Source organism: Quercus robur, chromosome 4, assembly GCF_932294415.1.
Source record: "Quercus robur chromosome 4, dhQueRobu3.1, whole genome shotgun sequence".
Classification (NCBI taxonomy): Eukaryota; Viridiplantae; Streptophyta; class Magnoliopsida; order Fagales; family Fagaceae; genus Quercus; species Quercus robur.
This window is the reverse complement of record NC_065537.1, coordinates 39,233,184-39,254,810: the sequence shown is the minus strand read 5'-3', so window position 1 is coordinate 39,254,810 and position 21,627 is coordinate 39,233,184. Positions and strand designations below refer to the sequence as shown.

General features: G+C 35.6%; 1 protein-coding gene across 1 annotated transcript; it reads left to right on the top strand.

Moving 5' to 3' along the window:
* Window positions 1-1,302: 1,302 nt before the first annotated feature.
* On the top strand, window positions 1,303-6,335 carry LOC126721589 (uncharacterized). Its single transcript, XM_050424638.1, has 8 exons — window positions 1,303-1,575; window positions 3,656-3,677; window positions 4,408-4,464; window positions 4,552-4,633; window positions 4,890-4,985; window positions 5,093-5,217; window positions 5,317-5,335; window positions 5,828-6,335. The coding sequence occupies exons 1-8, from the start codon at window positions 1,482-1,484 to the stop codon at window positions 6,062-6,064; spliced, it is 732 nt and encodes a 243-aa protein (XP_050280595.1). The 5' UTR covers window positions 1,303-1,481; the 3' UTR covers window positions 6,065-6,335.
* Window positions 6,336-21,627: the final 15,292 nt, after the last annotated feature.

The following is a 21,627-nucleotide window of genomic DNA, read 5'->3' as shown; positions in this document are numbered from 1 at the left end:
TACTAATTCGCAACTACACGTCACATCCGACTGATATTATTATTATTAATCTATTACTATTTTACCTCTTGCAAACTGCAGTCTTAATTTTTTATTTATTTTTATTCTTCAAAATAAATAATGGGGAGATGATGAAAAAATGAATTTCAGCACACACAATAAAAAATATTATTATTATTATTGAGCTATTACTTAAATTCCAATCTCCCATTTTTAGGCCTAAATTTGATCTAAATTAATTTATGATTTGAGATCTATTTTAGCATTTCAAATCACAAAAATGATCAATTTGGTATGAAAATTTTAAATAACCCCGTGAGTTCCAAGATTTTTGTTTTTCAAAAAGTATTGACGATAGATGAAAAGTAATGCTACATATAGCCATAAATTATTTTATAATATTTTTATAAATTGTTGTGGTGACCAATTTCTTACTGGTTCTCATTCTTAGTTTTTATCCCATATTTTGTTTATAGTCAATATTTAGGGAAAATTTAGATTTCCAAGTTCAACTGTTAGTTCAGGAACCCATCTCTATAAATTAATTGTCATGAATATTGGTCTAGCCCAATACTTTTTTAGCCCATCGGATTTTTAGCCCATACAAATTCTTTAGTGTCCACTTTTTTATTCCTCTGAAAATAACCTTATTGTCTAATTCAAAATTATTTAACAACAAAACTTCTCAAAAAAAAGAAGATAATAAGATTAAAAAAATAAAGAGTTTTTCTACTCTCACAACAAAATATCACAATATTTTCAAAACAAATAAGGTTTCAACTCATCATAGGTAAAATAATAATAATAATAATAATAATAATAATAATAATTTATTAGAACCACTACAACTCAAAACAATAGTGAAAATGTTATGAGGTTTTGATTAATAACGAACTATAACTACTTGATATGACCATTTAAAAATGATATATATATTAATTTATTTTTAAAAAGGAAAAGTTTATAAACACAAGCATGATATTTAACGTGCCCGCGTACACTCTACCAAGACTATGGCATGGATGCATGCATATTGCCTAGGAAACATTTTGTATTCAAATTTACTTCACTCAACTATTGAATTAAAAAAAATTATTCAGCAAAAAAAAAAAAACTATTTAATTAAAAACCTATCAAAAAAAAAAAAACTATTGAATTAAAAAGAAAAAAAAATCCCATTAATATATATATATATATATAGTATAACAGTCAGTATCTCTGATATTTTTCTAGACATGTGTGGTTTTTTTTATATATTAAAAAAAAACAAATTTGTATTACTCTATACTATTTTTATATTGGTTACCAATTTGGGAGTTTTCTTAGCTCGCACTTTATCTCTTTCGGCCAACATATAAATCCCCATAACATTCAACCCCCTTACCAGACACGGACTCCGCGTTTCGTAGTAATACAAATCAACAGCGTATTTTTCTTCTTCTTCAAAAAGGAAAATTCCGAAAACGCTTTGAATCGTGACCATGGACAAGAACGTAGAGAAAATGCAGGTCCGTAAGAATTACCGGAATCTCTGGCACACCGACCTCATGTCCACCATCCGAGCCGATACTCCTTGTATGAACACAATTTGCTCTCACCTTAAATTTTGATTTTTGAGTAATTCTTGTTGTTCTGTTTGGTTGTTGAGAAAAATGCTAGGAAAAAGAAATTTTGGATATGAACGATGGAAACTGATACAATTCGACTGTTTGGATTCGTTCGAGTTTTTGTTTTCCTCATGGATAATTATCATTTCTTTCGTATTTGGACTCTGTTTGGTTACTGAGAAAATCATAATGCTGTTTTTCAGTCGTTTAGTCCAAATTTTTTATTAATAAAAACTATGTTTGATTTTTTTTTTCTTTTTTAAAATTGTGTTTGATTTGTGAGTAATATTCTGTTTGGTTGTGGAGAAAATCCTGGAAAAGATTAAGAGAATTGGATTTTGAGTTTCAAACGTATTTCTTTAATATTTCGACTCTGTTTGGTTACCGAGAAAATCATAGGATTGTTTAATTTTCATTCGTTCAGTCCAGATTTTTTATTATTAAAAACTATGTTTAATTCTTCTGCCTCATTTTTTTTTTGTTAAATTGTTTTTTATTTGTGAGTAATATTCTGTTTGGTTGGGGAGAAAATGCTAGAAAAGAGAAAGAGAATTCTATATTTAAGTTTCAAATGTTCTCTTAAATTTCTTTAATATTTGGACTGTGTTTGGTTACCGAGAAAATCACAGGATGGTTAATTTTCATTTGTTTAGTCCAGATTTTTTATTATTAAAAACTATGTTTTATTCTTCTTCTTCTTCTTTTAATTTTTTTTAATTATATTTTTTAATTTTTTTAATTGTTTTTTATTATTTGTGAGCAATGTTCTGTTTGGTTGGGGAGAAAATGCTGGAAAAGAGAAGATAATTGGATTTTGAGTTTCAAAAGTTCTCTTAACGTATTTCTTTAATATTTGGACTCTATTTGGTTACTGAGAAAGGATAGGATTTTTTATTTTTTATTTTTTTTATATAAATTAATTTTGAGTAATATTCTGTTTGGTTGGGGAGAAAATGCTGGAAAAGAGAAAGAAAATTGGATATTTGAGCTCCAAATGCTCTCTTAACGTATTTGGCTTCGTGCTAGTGATATTAGTTTTCATTTCTGTCATATTTGAACTCTGTTTGGGTACTGAGAAAATCATACAATGGTTGATGCTGTTTTTGATTCGTTTAGTCAAGATTTTTAATTACTTTAAATTTTTGTCTTTTGTCTTTATTGTTTTTGATTTGTTGAAAATTCTAGGATTGGTTGCTGAGAAAACGCAAGAGAAGAAAACAAAATTCAACATTTGCGTCTTAGGACTCAGTTTTCTGTTTTTACCTTGAAATAGAAGAAAAAAGATGATCTCATGACCGCCATTGAAGAAAATATTTTATATTAATTGTTCATGATTTCTGTTTTTTCCTTTTGTCTTTTGAAATTAGGACTGTTTAATTACCGAAAAATAAAAAAATAAAAAAGAAGAAAAAAGTAGAAGAGAATACTGAATTTCATTATGCTATTTGACTGGGTCCATTTTTTTTTCCCCAATAATTTTATAGGCACAACTTAATGTAAGAGTGAGATTTTATGTGAAATTTTGGGCTCTTGTAGCAGAACTCTTTTTTTTTTTTACTTGGGGCTCAGTTGAGATCAGCTTCACAGTTGTGCTTGTACATGAGGTTTTGTTTTTAAGGTCAAAATGGAGAGATCAAGCTGATATAATATTTTATTGCTGAGGCCTGAGATGTATTTAAAAGAAAGAAAGAAAGGATGTATTGAGTCTTAAAAAATAACTATGATGTGCCTATTAAAATTGCTTGGTTGTTGATCGGTTATGTGAGTGGCAGAATAGGGAACTGATTTTCTCTGTTTTGTCGTAATATCGTTCCTGTTGCTGGGAAAGAAAACATTGGAAACTTGATTTTTTGAATGTTAGAGTTTCTACTCAACTAATCCAATTTCAATCTATTGTTGTAGCTTGAAAAAGATGGTAATTAGATGTGGAATTTAATTTTCCCTTTCCCCTCAGAGAACAAATAGGCAGTCCATTTTTTGATAATTTTTCATTTCTTAAGTTACATTTGATTACTGATCGAGTTGCTTATGTATTGTTTGATATGCAGATTGTTGCTTTGCAGTATGGTGGTAAGTGTTCTTATCTTGATGCATTTTTTTGCTTTGTCTATGTTTTACTGGTCATTGTTATGGTGTGTGTATATATAGAGAGGTGATTTTGTGGTTGACTTGTGCAGATGAAGGGATTCTCTGTGATTACTCTTTCTGTTTTTCTTTAATAAACCTTTTGTTTGTATGCAAACTTTGGAAAGAGGCCCTCCTCTTCTCCCTCTAAAAAAGCAGGACGAAGAACTATACGTTAAACCAAACTAAGTGTATATATATATATATATATATATATTCAAACTATGTTATGGTATTCATAATTGTTCAGTTATATTGATTGTTTAAATTGGAAGTTGGATTGATTATTATTTAACTCTTCTGTATAAGTAGCTTTTATTATTATTATTATTATTAGTCTAACGTAGTGCTCCATTAACATGGATAATAAGGAAGATACAGTTTATAGAGCAGTGAGTTAAACTACCAAATAAACTTTTTTTTGAGGGAAAATGCTTATCACATATCTATTGAGTTACCTAGAGATTAGTCTCAATGAAGCGTTTAATAAAGAGAGTTTCAGCTAAAGATGATCTGACCTTGTTATTGGCTATTTATTTTTATGTAATGCTCACTGCCATGGAAAAAATGCAATTGCTCCTCTCTTGTTTATTTTTTTACTTTTTATTGAGAATTATTAAGAGATTATCTTCTATTTTGGGTGTGGCCTATCTAATTTTCCTTTTTTATATTATAGCGCTCCTTGTGCTTCTTACTTGCTACGCAAACGAGCTCTTTATAATGATATGTCAAGGTAATTAGTGGCAGTTCTTCCTTGGATTTTTCATTTAACAAGAATCAAAGTGAACTTGCCATAATTCCTTTTTCTTCTATGTCATAGATACACATGCTGTGCTGGCTATATGCCATGCAGTGGTCGGTGTGGAGAAAGTCGGTGCCCTGAATTTTGTCTTTGCACTGAGGTATTTCAGTTATTTAATTCTTCCATTTATGTGTTTGTGGTAATCAACTAATCATAATTAAAATTAAAAAGAAAAAAAGCCAACAAGTTTTGGCTCAAATTACACTTCTTTCTCCAAGAAGAGTTGTAATTTGAGCCAAAATTCACTAAGTGTGTAGTAATTAATTAAAAAAAACAGGGAGATGGTTAGGTATATGGTCTCCCTTCTGCACTCTATAATCATTAATTTGCATGTGTGTTTTCTTCACTTTGTTCAGGTTTTCCTTTGCTTTGGAAATTCAGTAGCCTCAACACGCTTTCTGTTGCAAGATGAGTTTAATATACAGACAACCCAATGTGATAACTGCATTATTGTACTTCCTCTCTCTTTTCCCATGAATATCTATGATTCTATGCGTACTCACTCTGCTTCTTTATCATCTACACATGTTTTTCACATGACACATTGCCTTCTTTGCAGGGATTTATGTTCTGCCTCCAACAACTTGCATGCATATTTTCCTTAGTAGCTTGTATTGTTGGAAGTGATGAACTTCAAGAAGCTTCGCAGGTCTTGAACATTTTGGCTGATTTGACTTATTGCACGTAAGGCCTTATATAATGCACCCTTTTGAAATCAATTGGCCAAGAGACATGAAATGATGAAATCCTGTACTGATACTTTTATTTGATTTGTTTCTGCAGGGTTTGTGCATGTATGCAGGTATGCAATAAATTAAACAAAGTGCATTTGAAAACCATATATCACATGAGCATCATATAATTTTTAGCTGATGGATGGCACAATTAAGAATGTTGTCGGACCTGCTATAGATTATCCATTCCCTTATTACACGTCTTGGGTTGTAGTGGTGGAAAAGCCTTGGCTGTAAGCTAGTGAACATCAAATCATGTCCCAGAGTAATAGTAAAAACCAATGTTACTCGGATTGGGACCCAGAGATGGTTGGTTCTTAGTTATCTGGTTCCTTTATTGATCTTGTGATAGTTACAAAAATTTTGGAGGGGGGATTTAAACCTTGATTCTCCTCATAAAGGAGAAGAGGTTATGCCATTGAGCTAAAAAGCTCTTGGCAGTTATCTGGTTCTTGTTCTTTGTGTGTATTAGATAGAATTTTTTATTTTTTATTTTTTTAATTGTGGGTTTTGGAGTTACAAGTTTTGTGACATGTTTACTTAATTTGTTTCTAATGCAGACCCAGCACAAGATTGAAATGGATAAAAGAGATGGCAACTTTGGGCCACAACCAATGATGGCAGTACCACCAGTCCAGCAGATGTCACGTTTCAATCAGCCGACTCCTCCACCGGTTGGATATCCATCCCAACCAGCATATGGGCAGCCTTACGGCTATCCCCCACCCCCTCAAGCTCAAGGTTACCCTCCTGCAGGTTATCCTCAACCTGCTCCTGCCTATCCTTTTAACCGCTAGTGATTTGGACTGTGATGCCTGTGTCTCTGCTATAGTAAAATCTCACCTCCAATGTCTATATCTGCCTTTTGATGGCGTTTTCTCCCAAATATATTTCTGTATGCGGACATTTTTCAACTTCCTAATATTTGTGTGTCTATTTGGTTTCATTAATGGCATTGAACTATGTTTTAGAGGGAAAATTATTAGTTTACATTTACCATATCTAGTGCATTCCACAAAACCTGAGTGTTGTATATATATTGGATCTAACCTTGCAATATTGTCATCACATCCAATTCGCACAATATCTCATCTTAAAGTGTACCAGCATGGTATTCTGTTCTCATGGAGGAGAAATTGAATTTGTACCTTTATAGTCCACAAATTATCAATTTCTCAAACCATTAAGATCTATTGTGATCTTAATTCAAGATACCACTACATCTATTCACATCTCGTGTACTACTTAGCACTTATTTCCATCTCTTAACTGCTTGGCACACACCTAAATTTTGCGGCATCAAACCAAAAAAAAAAAAAAAAAAAAAAAACTAGCATTATTTGAGTAGGAGCGCATCCCATTAACACATTCATTTCAAAGCTTATTTGATCAAAAGCAAAGTGCACATTACAATATAATGCATCACCCATTTTACTTATTCTTATTTGAGCATGTGACATACCTTACCATCGTCATTTATTCCAAACTATACATGCACGACAACATAATCACACAATCATGTGATAAGGTGCATAATCATACATCACCAAGTTCATTAATTCCAAAATAATATGTGAATTAATCTCATACATCAACACACCATAAGTTACTTCATTTCACTCTTGTTATTGCATGTGAAATATACAATTCATAAGGGTGGCATGTTATTTTTACAATTTACCGCATTAAATTCAATTATCATATATTCCAATTATCAATTTTATGGCTCTAAATTCACCCAAAAAAAAATAGAGCACATCCAAATACGTGGAAAAAAAGTGAACTTAGTATTTTATGTATCTCAAGACAGATTAATGTGGTTTCCATAATTTTCTACTACCATATAACAGGTACAAAGAAAATCATGGTAAATACTAAATTCATCATGTACCCAAAATTTCGGAAAAATTCACCAGAGGACGCTGTCCGTGTATACATATAGAATGGTGTGGTCTAATCATTACACAATTTTCCAACTTTTAGAAATTTTCTATAATTTTATTCATATTTTTTTTTCACTAAAAATTAAATCGTAGAAAATTACAAAACACCATCCAAAAATCTGGAAAAAAAAAAAAAAAAAAAAACTTTAATCATGCCTTCTTTGTGCGTATGAGCATGAGAATACAGACTCATATTTTTCTTATATTTTACAGATTTTCTTTAAAAAGTTTTACCTTCTCTAAGCAGGTGTATATGTAGCAATAGCTTTCCTTAATTCTACATATTTTTCTTATTTTACCTAATTTTTCATTGATTTTCCTTAATTTCTACTTATTTGACTAATTTTTCTTTTGTATGAGGTCACTCTCACAGTCTCACTCCCAGAAGAATGCAGAAAAAATTGGAGGTCCGTCGGAATTTTCAAGTGGGCGTGACCCGCCTTTGGTTCGTCCCTAACCTTTCAACCTAGGTTTTTTTAAGAAAACCAATCCGTCGATCCATATTTGCACCTTCATATCTCACTCCTTCAACCTCTGATTAAGCTCATTCTTTCGCCATGTGAAAGATATTTGATTTTACTACATGTTAGGATCAAGAGTCAACAAAAATATTAATATTTCATAGAGACATTTAAACTTGAAAATGCCTACTGGCAACATTTAAACACAAACTTCAAAAATTCATCTCTCCCCCGTACTCATCCAAAGGACTTTCCATTTTTGCCTATGGTCTCCTAGGGTTGGAAAATATAGTTTTGCATCTCATACAAAGTGGAAGTAACATAGGATCTACTTCATTCATGAGATATAACATACAACTTTTAATTTTAGAACGAAGAATAGAAAGTGTACCTTGATGTAGTGAAAATTAAAAACAAGAAGTAGATTGTATCTTGAGAAGATCTTCAATCTACATGCCAATTCCACATGGTGCCCAAGATGTGTGGTTTCTTAATTAGTTTTTATGTACATTGATTTTCATTTTGTAAAAGTGTATTCTAAAGATGTTACAAAGAAAATTATTTTTTCTTTTTTTAATCATAAGTATGCTTTAATTGCTAAGGAAGTTACTTTATTTAATAACTCTTATTAAATAAACAATTGATTATATAATTGGATTAGCCTTTTGGGTCAGCACAATTTGGTTTTAGTGTGTGGCTTGAGATGGGATCAAATGGACAAATAAGGATCTAGCTCCAATGGGTTTCGTGCTTCCATAAACTCTTGACAGTCTCAAAATTACCATTAATTATACAACAAGTTCCACCGGGGAAATATAGTTGCACTTTAGGCCTTATTAATAAATTATATCTCAAGAATCTAATATAATATCATTTGACCCCTCCATGAAATATTCATAGTGAACAAAATAATAATAAATTGTCACTTTGTAAACAACTATTTTATTTCTTGAGTACCTGGTTTAATATTTTAGTTATTCCTATATTTTATGAAATCTAATTTCATTATATATAAACTTTAGTAACTCTTTACTAAAGTAGCCGGTCTTGAATAACCAGTTCCCATTAAATTTATCTCAAAGGGATATTTTGTATCTCTATAGAAATAGATTATGGATTTTATCTTGAGAATATGTGTTCTCTCAACATTATGTACAGTTACCCAATATACCGAGGTTTTAACCATTAAATTAGATCTCACTTATGATATATCAAAGCAACATTTCATGATTAGGTTCACAATCCTCTCAGTATTGAGAGTCTATAAATTAGAAGTCGTGAGATTTATTATTTAGATGACAATTGTTAATTGAATAATTAATCTTACAGCAGCCTAGTTAAATGCGTCTCACACACTTAAGACATATCTACTAGAAATCTCTACTTTCATGATCAAAACAAACCATCTTAATTGACATGTTATAGTATTCGCAAATGAAACACCTAATTTCATCATCAATTACGAACTACATTTTTAAGTTTACAAGGAATATGTGATTTGTATCTTCAGTAACAAATAAATCACATAAATCACATATGATAAAATCCAATTAGTTCATATATATACAGATAATCTCATATAATTAAACAATTTAATTATTTATAACATGCTAATAAATTGGATTTTAGACACCTAAGACCAAGGGGAGTCTATTGGAACTAGAGGTATCACCAGAAACTCGCCAATGGTGAAAAAACTAATTTGTCAAAAATCTAACAATGGTGAATTTTAACAATTCATTCATCCTAGGGTCTGGAAAGAGCCACTTGGCTTTGATACTAATGAATAAAAGTATATTAACATGTTCTCGTATGAAAAACTAAGTTGTGTTGTTTAAACAACACAACACGTATTTCCACAACACTTTTTCACTTACATGTATTTCTATAACACTTAAATAATGTTACTAAAATAATATTATCAAACGGGCTTGCCTATCAACTATAGCAAAAGTGTGTCCAACACTAATGGGATATAATCCCATGTGGCATGCTTTTATGCACCATAATTCAAGCCATATTCTACAAATCTCCACCCTGTCTATCAAGCCTAACAAACGAAATTTGTAGACCACCAAATACAAATCCTTAACAAGTCTCCACCTTGACAAGACATCTCTCAAGCCACAAATGCAAAGCACTAAATCAAATTAGAGCCTTACCAAAAGAACAAAGTGCCAATTATCCAAAACTACTTCTAAATGTGCCAATAGATGCCAAATGCACCCGAAGATGATGTATAGTAATCAGCTTGATTTTTCCCCTATACTTTAAAACCAAAAAAATTAGCTCAATCTGAACAACCATGCCATCGCTGCACCCACACCATCGCGAACATTCATCCACCATTGCAACCCACTAATTGAGAGAGAAGGGAGAGTGCAAAGAGAGAACTTGTGGATTTCTGATGCGAGAGAGATAGAGAGCGAGTGAGCGAATAAAATAACCAAGTTTATTTTTGCATCTTGAGCTAAAGTAACATCTATTTTTAGATGATACTGTAACAATGTGTATTGTTATCTCAGTGTTGGATAGGGTAATGTAGAGGGACTTTTGGTGTTTTTTTTTTTGCTGCATTTGCATTACCCATTGGGGATGCTCTAACTATAGTCAACAAGACTTTAGTAACGGCATTACTTTTACCAGTGTAATGATTAAGTGGTATCTAGAATAATGATAAAAGTTAACAAAGCCATATGATTTTTGTTCAAATGAACACACTATACTTAATGAGATAACGAGTCTGCATTTTCTATTTCAGATTTGATATTACATTTTTTTTTTTTTTTTTTTTTTGGTGGAATGGAAAATCTTAATCTAATCTAATTTATATGTTGTGGGTCCAGCCCGATTTGTGGCAAGAGAGTCACGTAATGGAAAACTCCTATTAGAAATAGGAGACCACAGGAGTTCCAATTCAGGTTTGTATGGGAGTTTGTGTGTTGAATAATTAATGCATGACAAGAATTCTAGTTGAAGTGGTGTTAGGAATCCATGTGTTCCTAGACTTGATGTGGGGCGGCAGACTTGCTTATAAAAGCAAGGACTAGTGTGCCGCATAAGGGTTTATGAGCACGGCAACAAAAGAGTGTCGCATATTAAAGACAGAGTAGCAAGAAGGAAGCCGCACAAGAAAAAAAGAAAAAAGTAAAGAAAAAAAGTAGCCAAGAGGGAGGCCACTTAGAGAAAAAAGACAACCAAGAAAGAGAGCTGTGAGTGGTGAAGAAAATAGAAGGGAGAAAGCAAAGTGTTGTTGCTTTTGAGAACAATAATTAGTGTGTGAGAGCAAAAAAGACAAGAGAGATTTTTTCTTTAACCGTAAGACATACACAAGAATTATTGTAATTGATTTGATAATAGTGAAATTATTTGGAGTTTGTCATGTGGTTTTTCCCTTCAAAGAGAAAAGGTTTTCTACACAAATATTTGTGTTTTTTGTGTGTGATTGTTATTTTGAATTGATAGTTTTTGTGATGATATTATTAGGGACCTAACAAGTGGTATCAAAGCTAAGGTTGGAGCGGAAGCGATGGTTGGAGAAGAAGGCAAGGCTTTAGGAATTAAAAAGTTTGATGGAACAAACTTCGGGTATTAGAGGATGCATATTGAAGATTATCTCTATTGGAAGAAATTGCATCTGCCTCTTTTGGGAACGAAACTTAAAACTATGAAGGATGAAGACTGGAACCTTCTTGATAGATAGGTATTGAGAGTTATTCAACTAACTTTGTCAAGATCAGTTGCGCACAATGTTGTGAAAGAAAAGACCACTGTGGATTTGATAAAAACTTTGTCTAGCATGTATGAAAAGCCGTCGGTTAACAACAAGGTGTATTTGATGAAAAAGTTATTTAATCTAAAGAAGGCAGAAGGCACTCCTATAGCGCAAAATTTGAATGAGTTCAATACAATTACAAATCAATTATCCGTAGTGGAAATTGAATTTGATGATGAGGTTTGTGCATTGATTCTTTTGGCTTTTTTACCAAACAGTTGGGAAGCCATGAGAATGGCGGTGAGTAATTTTGCAGGGAATAGCAAACTCAAATATGATGATATTTGAGATTTGATTTTAAGTGAAGAGGTTCTCAAGAGAGATGCGAATATAGACAATGCACAAGATCAAGCTTTTGTCACGAAGAACAAGAGTAGAAGTAGAAGGCAAAGGACCTAATGATCAAAAATTCAATAATAGGTCACAATCAAGAGATAGATCTCAGTTTAAGGAAAATAGAGAATGCTTCCATTGTAGGAAAAATGGTCAGTTAAGAAGAGATTGTTAGCATTGGAATAAGGAACAAAATAAAGGAAAATCTGAAAAGAATGATAGTGAGAAAAATAATACAGCTGTTGTGATTGTTAAGAATATTATGGTGCTCTCTATTAAAGAGCAAAAGTGTGAGCATGTTGCTAATAATGATATTGAGTGGGTTGTTGATTCTGCAGCCCCCCACCATGTTATCCCTACGAAAGGGTTGTTTACCATGTACAAAGCAGGAGACTTTGGTACAGTGAAGGTGGATAATTATAGTTACTCAAAAATTGTGGGAATTGGTGATGTGTGCATCAAAACAAATGTTAGTAGCACTGTGATGTTGAAGGATGTGCAACATGTTCCAAATTTAAGGATGAATGTGTTTTCTACATTGGCTATGGATCGAGCTGGTTATTGTAACTACCTTTTTCTTGGAAATGGAAGATGGAAACTTACTAAGTGGTCATTGGTTGTTGCAAGAGGACATGCATGTTGCGGTATGTACAAGACTCATGTGAAGATCTATAAGAAGAAGTTCAATGAGATTAAAGATTCTGAGAAGGTTCCATAGATGAGAGTTGGGATTAATGGTGATGATGTTAAGAGGGTGATATTCTCATTGCCTAATAGTGCTTCAAAAGAGGAAGTGATAGGTGATCAAGAATATGAAGATGTTAAGGCTGAATGGGATGATGATGAAGTAAATGACCTTGGAGGTCTTGAGCAGGGGGAGCACTATCTTCCACTAGAGATTGATGAACCTCACGAGAAGAGGACTACTAGAGAACATCAAATTGTTAGCTTTAACAATAATTGGGCTTCTGATAAGGGGGAGTCAAAGGATTGGATTAAAGAAATCCAAGATGAGATTAATTCTTTGAGAATGAAAGGTATTGACATTGATGAGATATTCTCAGTGTTGATAAAGATTATGAAGTAGGTCAAGCTTGAAGTCGGCTCAATCGACATAGATCTGAGTTTAAGAGCTAGATTGAAAATATTTTTCCTCAAGGGGCTGGAGGGGGAGATTGTTGTGGGTCCAACCTAATTTTGTGGCCAGAGAGTCATGTAGTGGAAAACTCCTATTAGAAATAGGAGACCACATGAGTTCCAATTCGTGTTCGTATGGGAGTTAGTGTGTTGAATAATTAATGCATGACAGGAATTCTAGTTGAAGTGGTGTTAGGAATCCATTTGTTCCTAGAATTGATGGGCCACATAAGGGTTGGTGAGTGCAGCAACAAAAGAGTGTCGCATATTAAAGAGAGAGCAACAATAAGGAAGCCGCACAAGAGAGAAAAAAGAAAAAAAGGGAGCCGCTTAGAGAAAGAAGACAGCCAAAAAAGAGAGCTGTGCATGGAGAAGAAAATACAAGGGAGAGAGTAAAGTGTTGCCATCTTTGAGAAAGATAATTAGTGTGTGTGAGAGCAAAAAAAAAAAAAAAAAAAAAGAGATTTTTTCTTTAGCCGTAAGACATACACAAGAATTATTGTAATTGATTTAATAATGGTGAAATTATTCTGAGTTTTTCCTTTTTAAGAGAAAGGGTTTTCCACGTAAATATTTTGTGTTCTTATGTATGATTGCTATTTTGAATTGATAGTTTTTGTGATAATATTATTTGGGACCTAACATTATATAATAAATAATTTTATTATTTAGATATTTTTTTGTTCATAGAATTGTCAATTTTTTGTTAAAACAAACTAATGTTGTTCGCTAGAGAATCTAGCTGTGCTGCCGTGATACTCTACTCTAGACACAAACAAGTTTCACCAAATTATAGGTTCAAGGAGAGAACTAAGAAGCCATGTGGTGCAACAACACTCTTGGTAAATTAAAATTTTTTCTTTTATTTATAAGACATGTGGGGGGGGGGGGGGGGGTGGAATTGATTTCGGGCCGAGGTCTAAAAGTCGAAGGCCATACTTGAAAAACTGGGCTAGCCCCATCAATGTGGATACAAGCTAGGGCATCTAAAGAGTCATGGGTAACTCACTAGAGCAATTCCCGTAGAGATTCGAGTCAGGCACCAATACCAAAACTTTAATCTATGGTAATAAGCATGGATGGCCCTTCAGTGGAAAAGAATGGGACCACAGGTAACTATTTCCCTTTTAATTTGCAATGCTACTCACACCAAATTCGCCTCGTGAAACACCCTGAAAGGATAAGGATCATAGAGACAATCACCTCTGAAAGGATAAGGATCACAGAGACAGTCACCTCCGCATTAATGATGGGGTTCTTTATCTAATCTCTTCCACATTTAATGCATATAGGACAATCTGAACAGTGCAGACCCCCAAAAGTCTTATTTCATGATGAAAGGGGGGTAAAACCAAGGGGGGATGTGACAAGTATCCTAAAAATCTTACTGGAAGCAGGCCAGCTGAGGAGATAAAGGAAGAAGAAATGCCTATAAAAGAGGAGGAGGTTGCAACAAAGTGGGGGGTTGAGAAATATTAAGAGAAAATCTAGGGAAGAACTAGAGAGAGAGCCATACTGTATTTTTTTTTCTTTTCTCACTTACTCCCTTTACCTCAGGAAAACGGTCTGTGCATCCTAGAACATCTCATCTTAACCCTTACTTTCTTATCAGTTGTTTGAGCCTCCCATTATGGGATTTTTACCTTATGTATATGATAAATAAAGTGTGTAAGTAAGTTATCTAAACATTTTTATTATACAACGTGCATGTTTGGGTTTCTTTCCCCCACAATTGGCGCTGTTTGTGGGAAATTCCATCTAGCAGTAAGCTTAGAAGCTAGTTTAAAGGGAGAATGGCAAATCAATCAAGGAGTGGGTCTGCCTAGTTCTCTTGTTTAAGCAACTCAGAGGAACTAGTTCATGAGGATAGGCGTGTACGGTTTGAAGTACATAGAGAAAATCAGAAGTAATCCTCGAGAGGCCATAACCGGGAATTCACATCCTCCCCATATAGGGAAAGGTCAACTGCTAACTCTACGGGACTGTCCTAATCCAGCAAGGATAGGGAAATGGAGGAATTAAGACCGCTACCAAAAAAAGGATGAAGAACGCATTCGATGAAGGGTTCGTAGTCTTGCACCAAGTCATTCTCGAAGAGAGGAGAGTAGCATGGGGGAATGCCAAAGAAATAGTGATAGGAGGCAAACCCTACCTCACTAGGAGAGAACGACTTGTCCACCCTAGAGATATAGGAGGGAGGAGTCCCCACCACACAAGGAGAGGATTAGGATACCTCCCCCTCAGCGTCTAGCCTTCCACGGTGTCAGAGATCCTCCTACCCCTCAGGGAATGACGTTATAAACAGGGCATTGCAATAGATATCATGTTCTCCATTCTTAGGGGAGATAGAAAGCACAAATTTGCCATGGAGGTTCACTAGGCCTACCTTCACCATTTATGAAGGTAAGACTAATATCGTGGAACACGTCAATCATTACAATCAAGTATGACAATCTACACTAAAAATGAAACCTTGATGTGCAAGATTTTCCCCTCTAGCTTAGGGCCCATTGTGATGAGGAGGTTTGATGGGAAGGAAAATGATTCCATCTATAGTTATGATGAGTTGATAAGAGCATTCATAGTGCAATTTGTGACATGTAGTAGAACTTTGAAACCATTTGACTCTCTCCTCACCATGACCAAGAAGGAAGGTGAAACCCTTAAGGCATACTTGGATCGTTATTGAGAGTTGTACAATGAGATAGGTGGAAATAATGAGGGAATCATTGCTAGAACCTTTAAAGTGGGGCTCTCCATCGATTCTAAGTTGAATGTTTCATTTGTTTTAAAATCAATCATATATATGCACAAGTTGATGGAACGGGTGGAAAAATATAAGAGGTTAGAAGATGATCAGCTGTAGGATAAGGCTAAGGCCAAGGCATCTATGAGGGAGAAGAGAGAGGTTAGGATGGACCATCCTCCTCGATCAAGAAGAGACTTCTTCTCCTAAGTAAAAAACTGAGATCCGAGATGGTGAGTTCACTATATAAGGAGCCGGTCTACCAAATCATGGAAAAGATAAAGAACGAGTCTTACTTTTGGTAGCCAAATAAGATGAGTGGTGATGTCTCACGGAAAAACCAAAGCCTTTTCTGCTCTTATCATTAGGACATAGGTCATATGACTAAGGATTATCGAACTTTGAAGGATCATTTGGGCCAGCTCGAGAAAATGGGGCATCTTAAGGAGTTTATAGCTCGAGATAGTCTTGACCTCAAGAAGGGAAGGGGGCAAGTTTGTCGCGAGCCTCAGCTCCTTCTCTGGGGCTCATAGAGGTAATCCATACTGCTAAGTCCAAGGCCAAACCAGGGCAAGCTGCTTCCTGAGTTCTGACCGTGGCCTTGGTTTCAGATTTGGAGAAGGGTCCCTCCCCCTTTAAAAGGGCATGGTGGGAGGAAGAATGTTTAGGTTTTTCAGGAAATGATAAGGAGGACACTATTCAGCCCCATGATGATGTACTAGTGGTTACTTTACAGATTGCAAGTTTTGATGTGAAAAAAGTAATGGTAGACCGAGGGAGTAAGGCTGAAGTTATGTATCCAAATCTATATGAAGGGTTAGGCTTAACCCCCAAGGACTTAACCCGGTATGACACTCCCTTGGTTGCCTTCGATGGCACCATGGTCACACCTACCGGCCAAATAAGGTTAATTGAAGAGATAGGAGGAAGAAAGGAGTTTGTGGATTTTATAGTGGTCCACTCCTATTCCCCTTACACAACTATCATTAGTCATTTGTGGATTCATTCTATAGATACTGTGCCTTCTTCCCCACATCAAAAGTTGAAGTTCCTAACCGATCAGGGTATTTTTTAGCTTTAGGGAGACCAGAGTGTAGCTCGGCAATGCCAAATGTGCAAGCAGGTAAAAGAGCCCGAACCACCCAATTCATCATAGCATTTACAATCTCCTCCGAAAGATCCGTGTGAGTAGTTGGAGGAGGTGTACATAGACCTTGGAGATAGTTATTTTCAGGTGGGGAAGGGCCTCCCAATTGTAGAAAAAGTAGAGCTTTTACTAATTTTAATGAATAATATGAACATGTTTGCTTGGAACCCATATGAAGCTCTTAGGGTAGGCCCCAAATTTATATGTCATCGGCTTAACATGGATCCTAACCACCCACCAAGGAAGCAAAAACCTCGTACGCCATTAGATATCCATGCTAGTATAGTAAAAGAAGAGGTGGACAAACTAAAGGAGGCTGGGGCTATTAAAAAAGTTTTCTACCCCGAGTGGCTAACCAACACAATGGTGGTAAAAAAGAAAAGTGGGAAATGGCGAGTTTGTGTGGACTTAATGGATCTAAACAAAACCTATCCAAAGGATCCCTTCTCGGTACCCAAAATTGATCAACTTGTCAATGCTACCTTCGGACATTTAAGAATGAGTTTCCTTGGTGCCTTCCAAGGTAACCATCAGATAGCTCTAGCTCCCAAACACTAAGAAAAAACTGTGTTCATCACTCCCATAAGTAATTATCATTATAAGGTCATGTTGTTTGGATTGAAGAACGCAAGGTCGACGTATGAGAGGATGCTTACTAAAATGTTCAAGGGACAACTAGGGAGGAATATGGAAGCCTATATAGATGATATGGTGGTAAAAAGTAAAACTGTAGAAGAGCATATTTCAAATCTCATGGAAACATTCGAGACTCTCTGGAAGCATCTTCTAAAGCTGAATGCCTTTAAATGCACCTTTGGAGTAAACTCGACGAAGTTCCAGGGATATTTGGTCACAAATCGGGGTATTGAAGTAAATCCAGACCAGATCATAGCACTGCAAAATATAAAACCCCCGAAGAGTCCTAAGGATGTCCAGTGCCTTATGGGAATGACGGTAGCCCTTAACCGTTTCATCTCTAAGTCTGCGGACAAGTGCAGACCCTTCTTCCAATTGTGGAAGAAGTGGAAAGATTTCCAGTGGATAGATGAGTGCTAAAGAGCTTTTCACGAAAAGTTATATTTAGTTTGAGCCCCAATCCTATCTTAACCAAGAATGGGTGAAACACTATACATGTTCCTAGTTGTGATGGACCACGCAGTAAGCACCATACTAATTCGAGTAGAATAGGATATTCAAAAGCCGATCTACTACATTAGCAAAACCCTTATGGATGTTGAGATGCACTATCTCCCCTTGGAGAAAGCTGCTTTAGCAGTAATCCATGCTACTTGGGAACTGCCTCATTATTTCCAGGCTCGTATGGTGGTAGTCTTGACCGAGCACCCACTGTAGACCTTGCTGAGAGAGCAGACTTCTTGGGCAGGATAGCGAAGTGGGGGGCATCCTTAGGGGCCTTCGATATTCAATATAGGCCTAAAACCTCCATTAAGGGGAAAGTCCTAGCAGATTTCATTGTAGAGTTCACCCTGAGACACCCTAAAGTCTTACACATCGGAAGGAATAAGCAAGGAAGTCCTAAGAAATGCCCAATATGGCAAGTATACGTGGATGGAGCCTTAAATTGCAGAGAAATGGGAGTCGTATAGTTGTAATCTCTCTGAAGGGTATCAAGTTATAAAAGTCATTCAGGTTGGGCTTCCAGGCATCAAACAACAAAGTGGAATATGAGGCTCTTAGTAAGGCTTCAGATATCCAAGCAGGTAGGGGCGGCTAAGCTACGATTGCACTACAACTCTCAAATGGTAGTTAACCAGGTCAATGGAGAATTTGAGGCCAAGGATCAAATAATGGTGAGCTACTTGAAAGAAGTTAGAACCCTAAAGGGCTAGTTTGAGAGTGTGGCTTGCAAATTTTAAGGGGGAATAACAGTCACGCTGATTCTCTGGTTACCTTTGCCTCATTAATGGATAACCCACTCCCGAGGATTATATCAGTAGAATTCTTACTTTCTCCTCGCACCATCCCCCCTAAAGAAGCCACAGTCTTGAGTATACGTCTATCTCTTAGTTGGATGGATCTCGTTCTAACATACCTTCAGGAAGGAAACCTTCTTGAGGACAAACATGAGGCCAAGAAAATCATATAGAAATCACCCAGGTATTGGGTATCCAAGGAAAGAAAGTTGTACAAGAGATCATACTTAGGACTCTATTTGCTATGCATCCACCTCGATGCAGTTGAGATGCTCCTAGAGGAATTACATGAAAGGGATATATGGAAGTCACACGGGAGAAAGATCATTGGCATATAAGGCCTTTACCCAGGCTAGTGGCCGAGCATGCAAAAACAAACCCAAGAGTTTTCTAAGAAATGTGATCAGTGTCAAAGATTTGCTCCTAGCATCTATCGGCCCGGAGGAGTTCTTAACCCAATATCAAGTCCCTGGCCATAGTTGGGCCTCTCCCTAAAGCGATGGGTAATAAAAGGTGGCTCTTAGTTGGACTAGACTACTACACTAAGTGGGTTAAACCCGAGCCCCTTACCAACATTCAAGACATCAACGTCAAAAGATTTGTGTGGAGAAACCTTATGACCTGGTTTGGCATACCTAAGTTTCTAATCTCAGACAACGGGCTGTAGTTTGACATTAAAGCCTTCTGACGATACTGCTCGAAGTTGGGCATCATTAATAGATATTCCACTCCATCTTATCCTCAAGGCAATGGTCAAGCCAAGGATACTAGTAAATCTATTGTGAATGGTCTAAAAAAAAGATCAGATGGCTCCAAGGGAAGATGGGCCAAAGTGTGTTGTGGGCATATCGAACTACTCTAAGAAGGTCAACCGGGGGAAACCCCATTCTCAATGACCTACGGTGCAAAGGTGATAATTCCTATGGAGACAGGACTACCTACCAATCGAACTGATAGATTCGACAAAGAAAGCAATGACTAATTACTTAACAGACACCTAGACCTCATGGAAGAAAACTTTGAGGTTTCCTTGGCGAAGTTGGCCAATTATCAACAAAAGATTAGCCGCGGATACAACAAGGGCATCAAGTGTAGGGAGTTTATTCCAGGAAACTTTGTGTTGAGAAAAGTCTTGGGGAACACGAGAGATCCCAAAATAGGAAAAAGTTGGGACCTAATTGGGAAGGGCCATATCGGGTAACATCCATTGCGGGAATAGGAGCATATCGATTAAAAGACCTAGACGAAAGACCTATAGCTAGGCCATGGAATGTATTTAATTTAAAGAAGTATTACTTTTAACTGATATATGAGTAATTGTACCTTATTCCCGTTTGTTGTTATTAAATCAAAGGAGTAGTAAAATTCAGCCAGAAGTCCACACCGCGGTAACTAGATCACTATGCAAAGAAGTAAATCCCGTGGTACTAGACCTTGTCTTTGCCTTGGGTAAGTCTTAAGCTGAACTTTTTGCCTTAGCCTAAATCTAGGTTCACTAACAATAAGGGAAATTAAGACTTAATGAAAAAGGAGGATAGCGAATCCCGTGGTACTAGACATTGTCTTTGCCTTGGGTAAGTCTTAAGCTAAACTTTCTATCTTAACCTGACTCCAGGGTCACTAACAGAAAGGGAAATTAAGACTTAACGAAAAAAGAGGATAGCAGATCTCGTGGTACTAGACCCTGTCTTTGCCTTAGGTAAGTCTTAAGCTGAACTTTTTGTCTTAGCTTGACCCTAGAGTCACTAACGGAAAGAGAAATAAAGACTTAACAAAGAAAACAACTATATATACGTATACGTAGTAATAATTATCAAGTCCCTTGGTATAAGGCCCTGTCTTTTCCTTGTGTAGGTCTTAAGTTGAAACTTTCTGTATTAGCCTGACTTTAGGGTCACTAACATAAGAAGAAGATTAAGACCTAACAAAAAAAAAAGGGATAAAAAAGGAACCTTGTAGCATCAAGCCTTACAATTCCTTTGAATGCATAAGGGGTCCAAGCACATACGTAATGCGACGATAAGAGAACATTCTAAACCACGGTATATCATGAATAAACTTATGCCGACCACGAATGATAAAACAACAAACAATAGTGAATATTTAAGAAGTACACAACAATATGAATACCCCATATATAAATAAAAGTTGCTAAATTACAATATTAGCCCTCCAAATAGGGCACACAAAAGTAAGAAATAAAAGAGAAATAAATAAATATATAAAAAGAGGAAAGGCTTGGATCGAAAAACTTTTAAGCCACTCCACCAAAGGAAGGCTCCACGGTAAAACTTGCCACCTCACACACCACTAGCATAGTCACGGTTGGGCCCTCGACCTCCCTCACCAAGGACTCATCATTGATGATAGCCTGGATCTCAGGGTAGTGGATTATTATCAACTCAGATGGAATCAGGATGCTGTCAGCCTACCATAAAGTAGAGGTAGCCTCCACTTGCATTTTGTCCAAAGTCGTGGTCTGATGGCTTGCATTATTGAGTGTAATTTATCACTTCTCAACTTTAAACTTTAGTCTAATTTTATTTATTTTGTTGATTTTAGACTTGATTTTTGTTATTTAAATTTTATTCCAGATTTGAAGAAAATAAAGATTTACTCAAATAAAAGAGATGTAAAGCAACTAGAGAGAATATTGGGTCTTGGATAAATGGAACCAAAGGAAGATTTCTTTATGGCCTTAGAAGTTGGCAAGGAAAAAAGAAGGAGGCACGCACAAAAGAAAAGAGGGGCTGAACTAAAAGGAGCAACACGTTGGGGCTTTTGAAGCAAAACGTTTTGGGCTTTGGGCTTAACACGGTTTTGGGCTGAAAAATAGAAGGCTGAACAAGAGAAGGAGAAAAGGGCAACACGTAAAAAAGAAAAA

Excerpts from the sequence above, each read along its gene's own strand:
- LOC126721589 (XM_050424638.1), top strand. The coding sequence starts at position 1,482 with ATGGACAAGAACGTAGAGAAAATGCAGGTCCGTAAGAATTACCGGAAT. Across the intron at positions 3,678-4,407 it reads TGTTGCTTTGCAGTATGGTG|CGCTCCTTGTGCTTCTTACT; the intron begins GTAAGTGTTCTT and ends TTTATATTATAG. Across the intron at positions 4,634-4,889 it reads AATTTTGTCTTTGCACTGAG|GTTTTCCTTTGCTTTGGAAA; the intron begins GTATTTCAGTTA and ends CACTTTGTTCAG.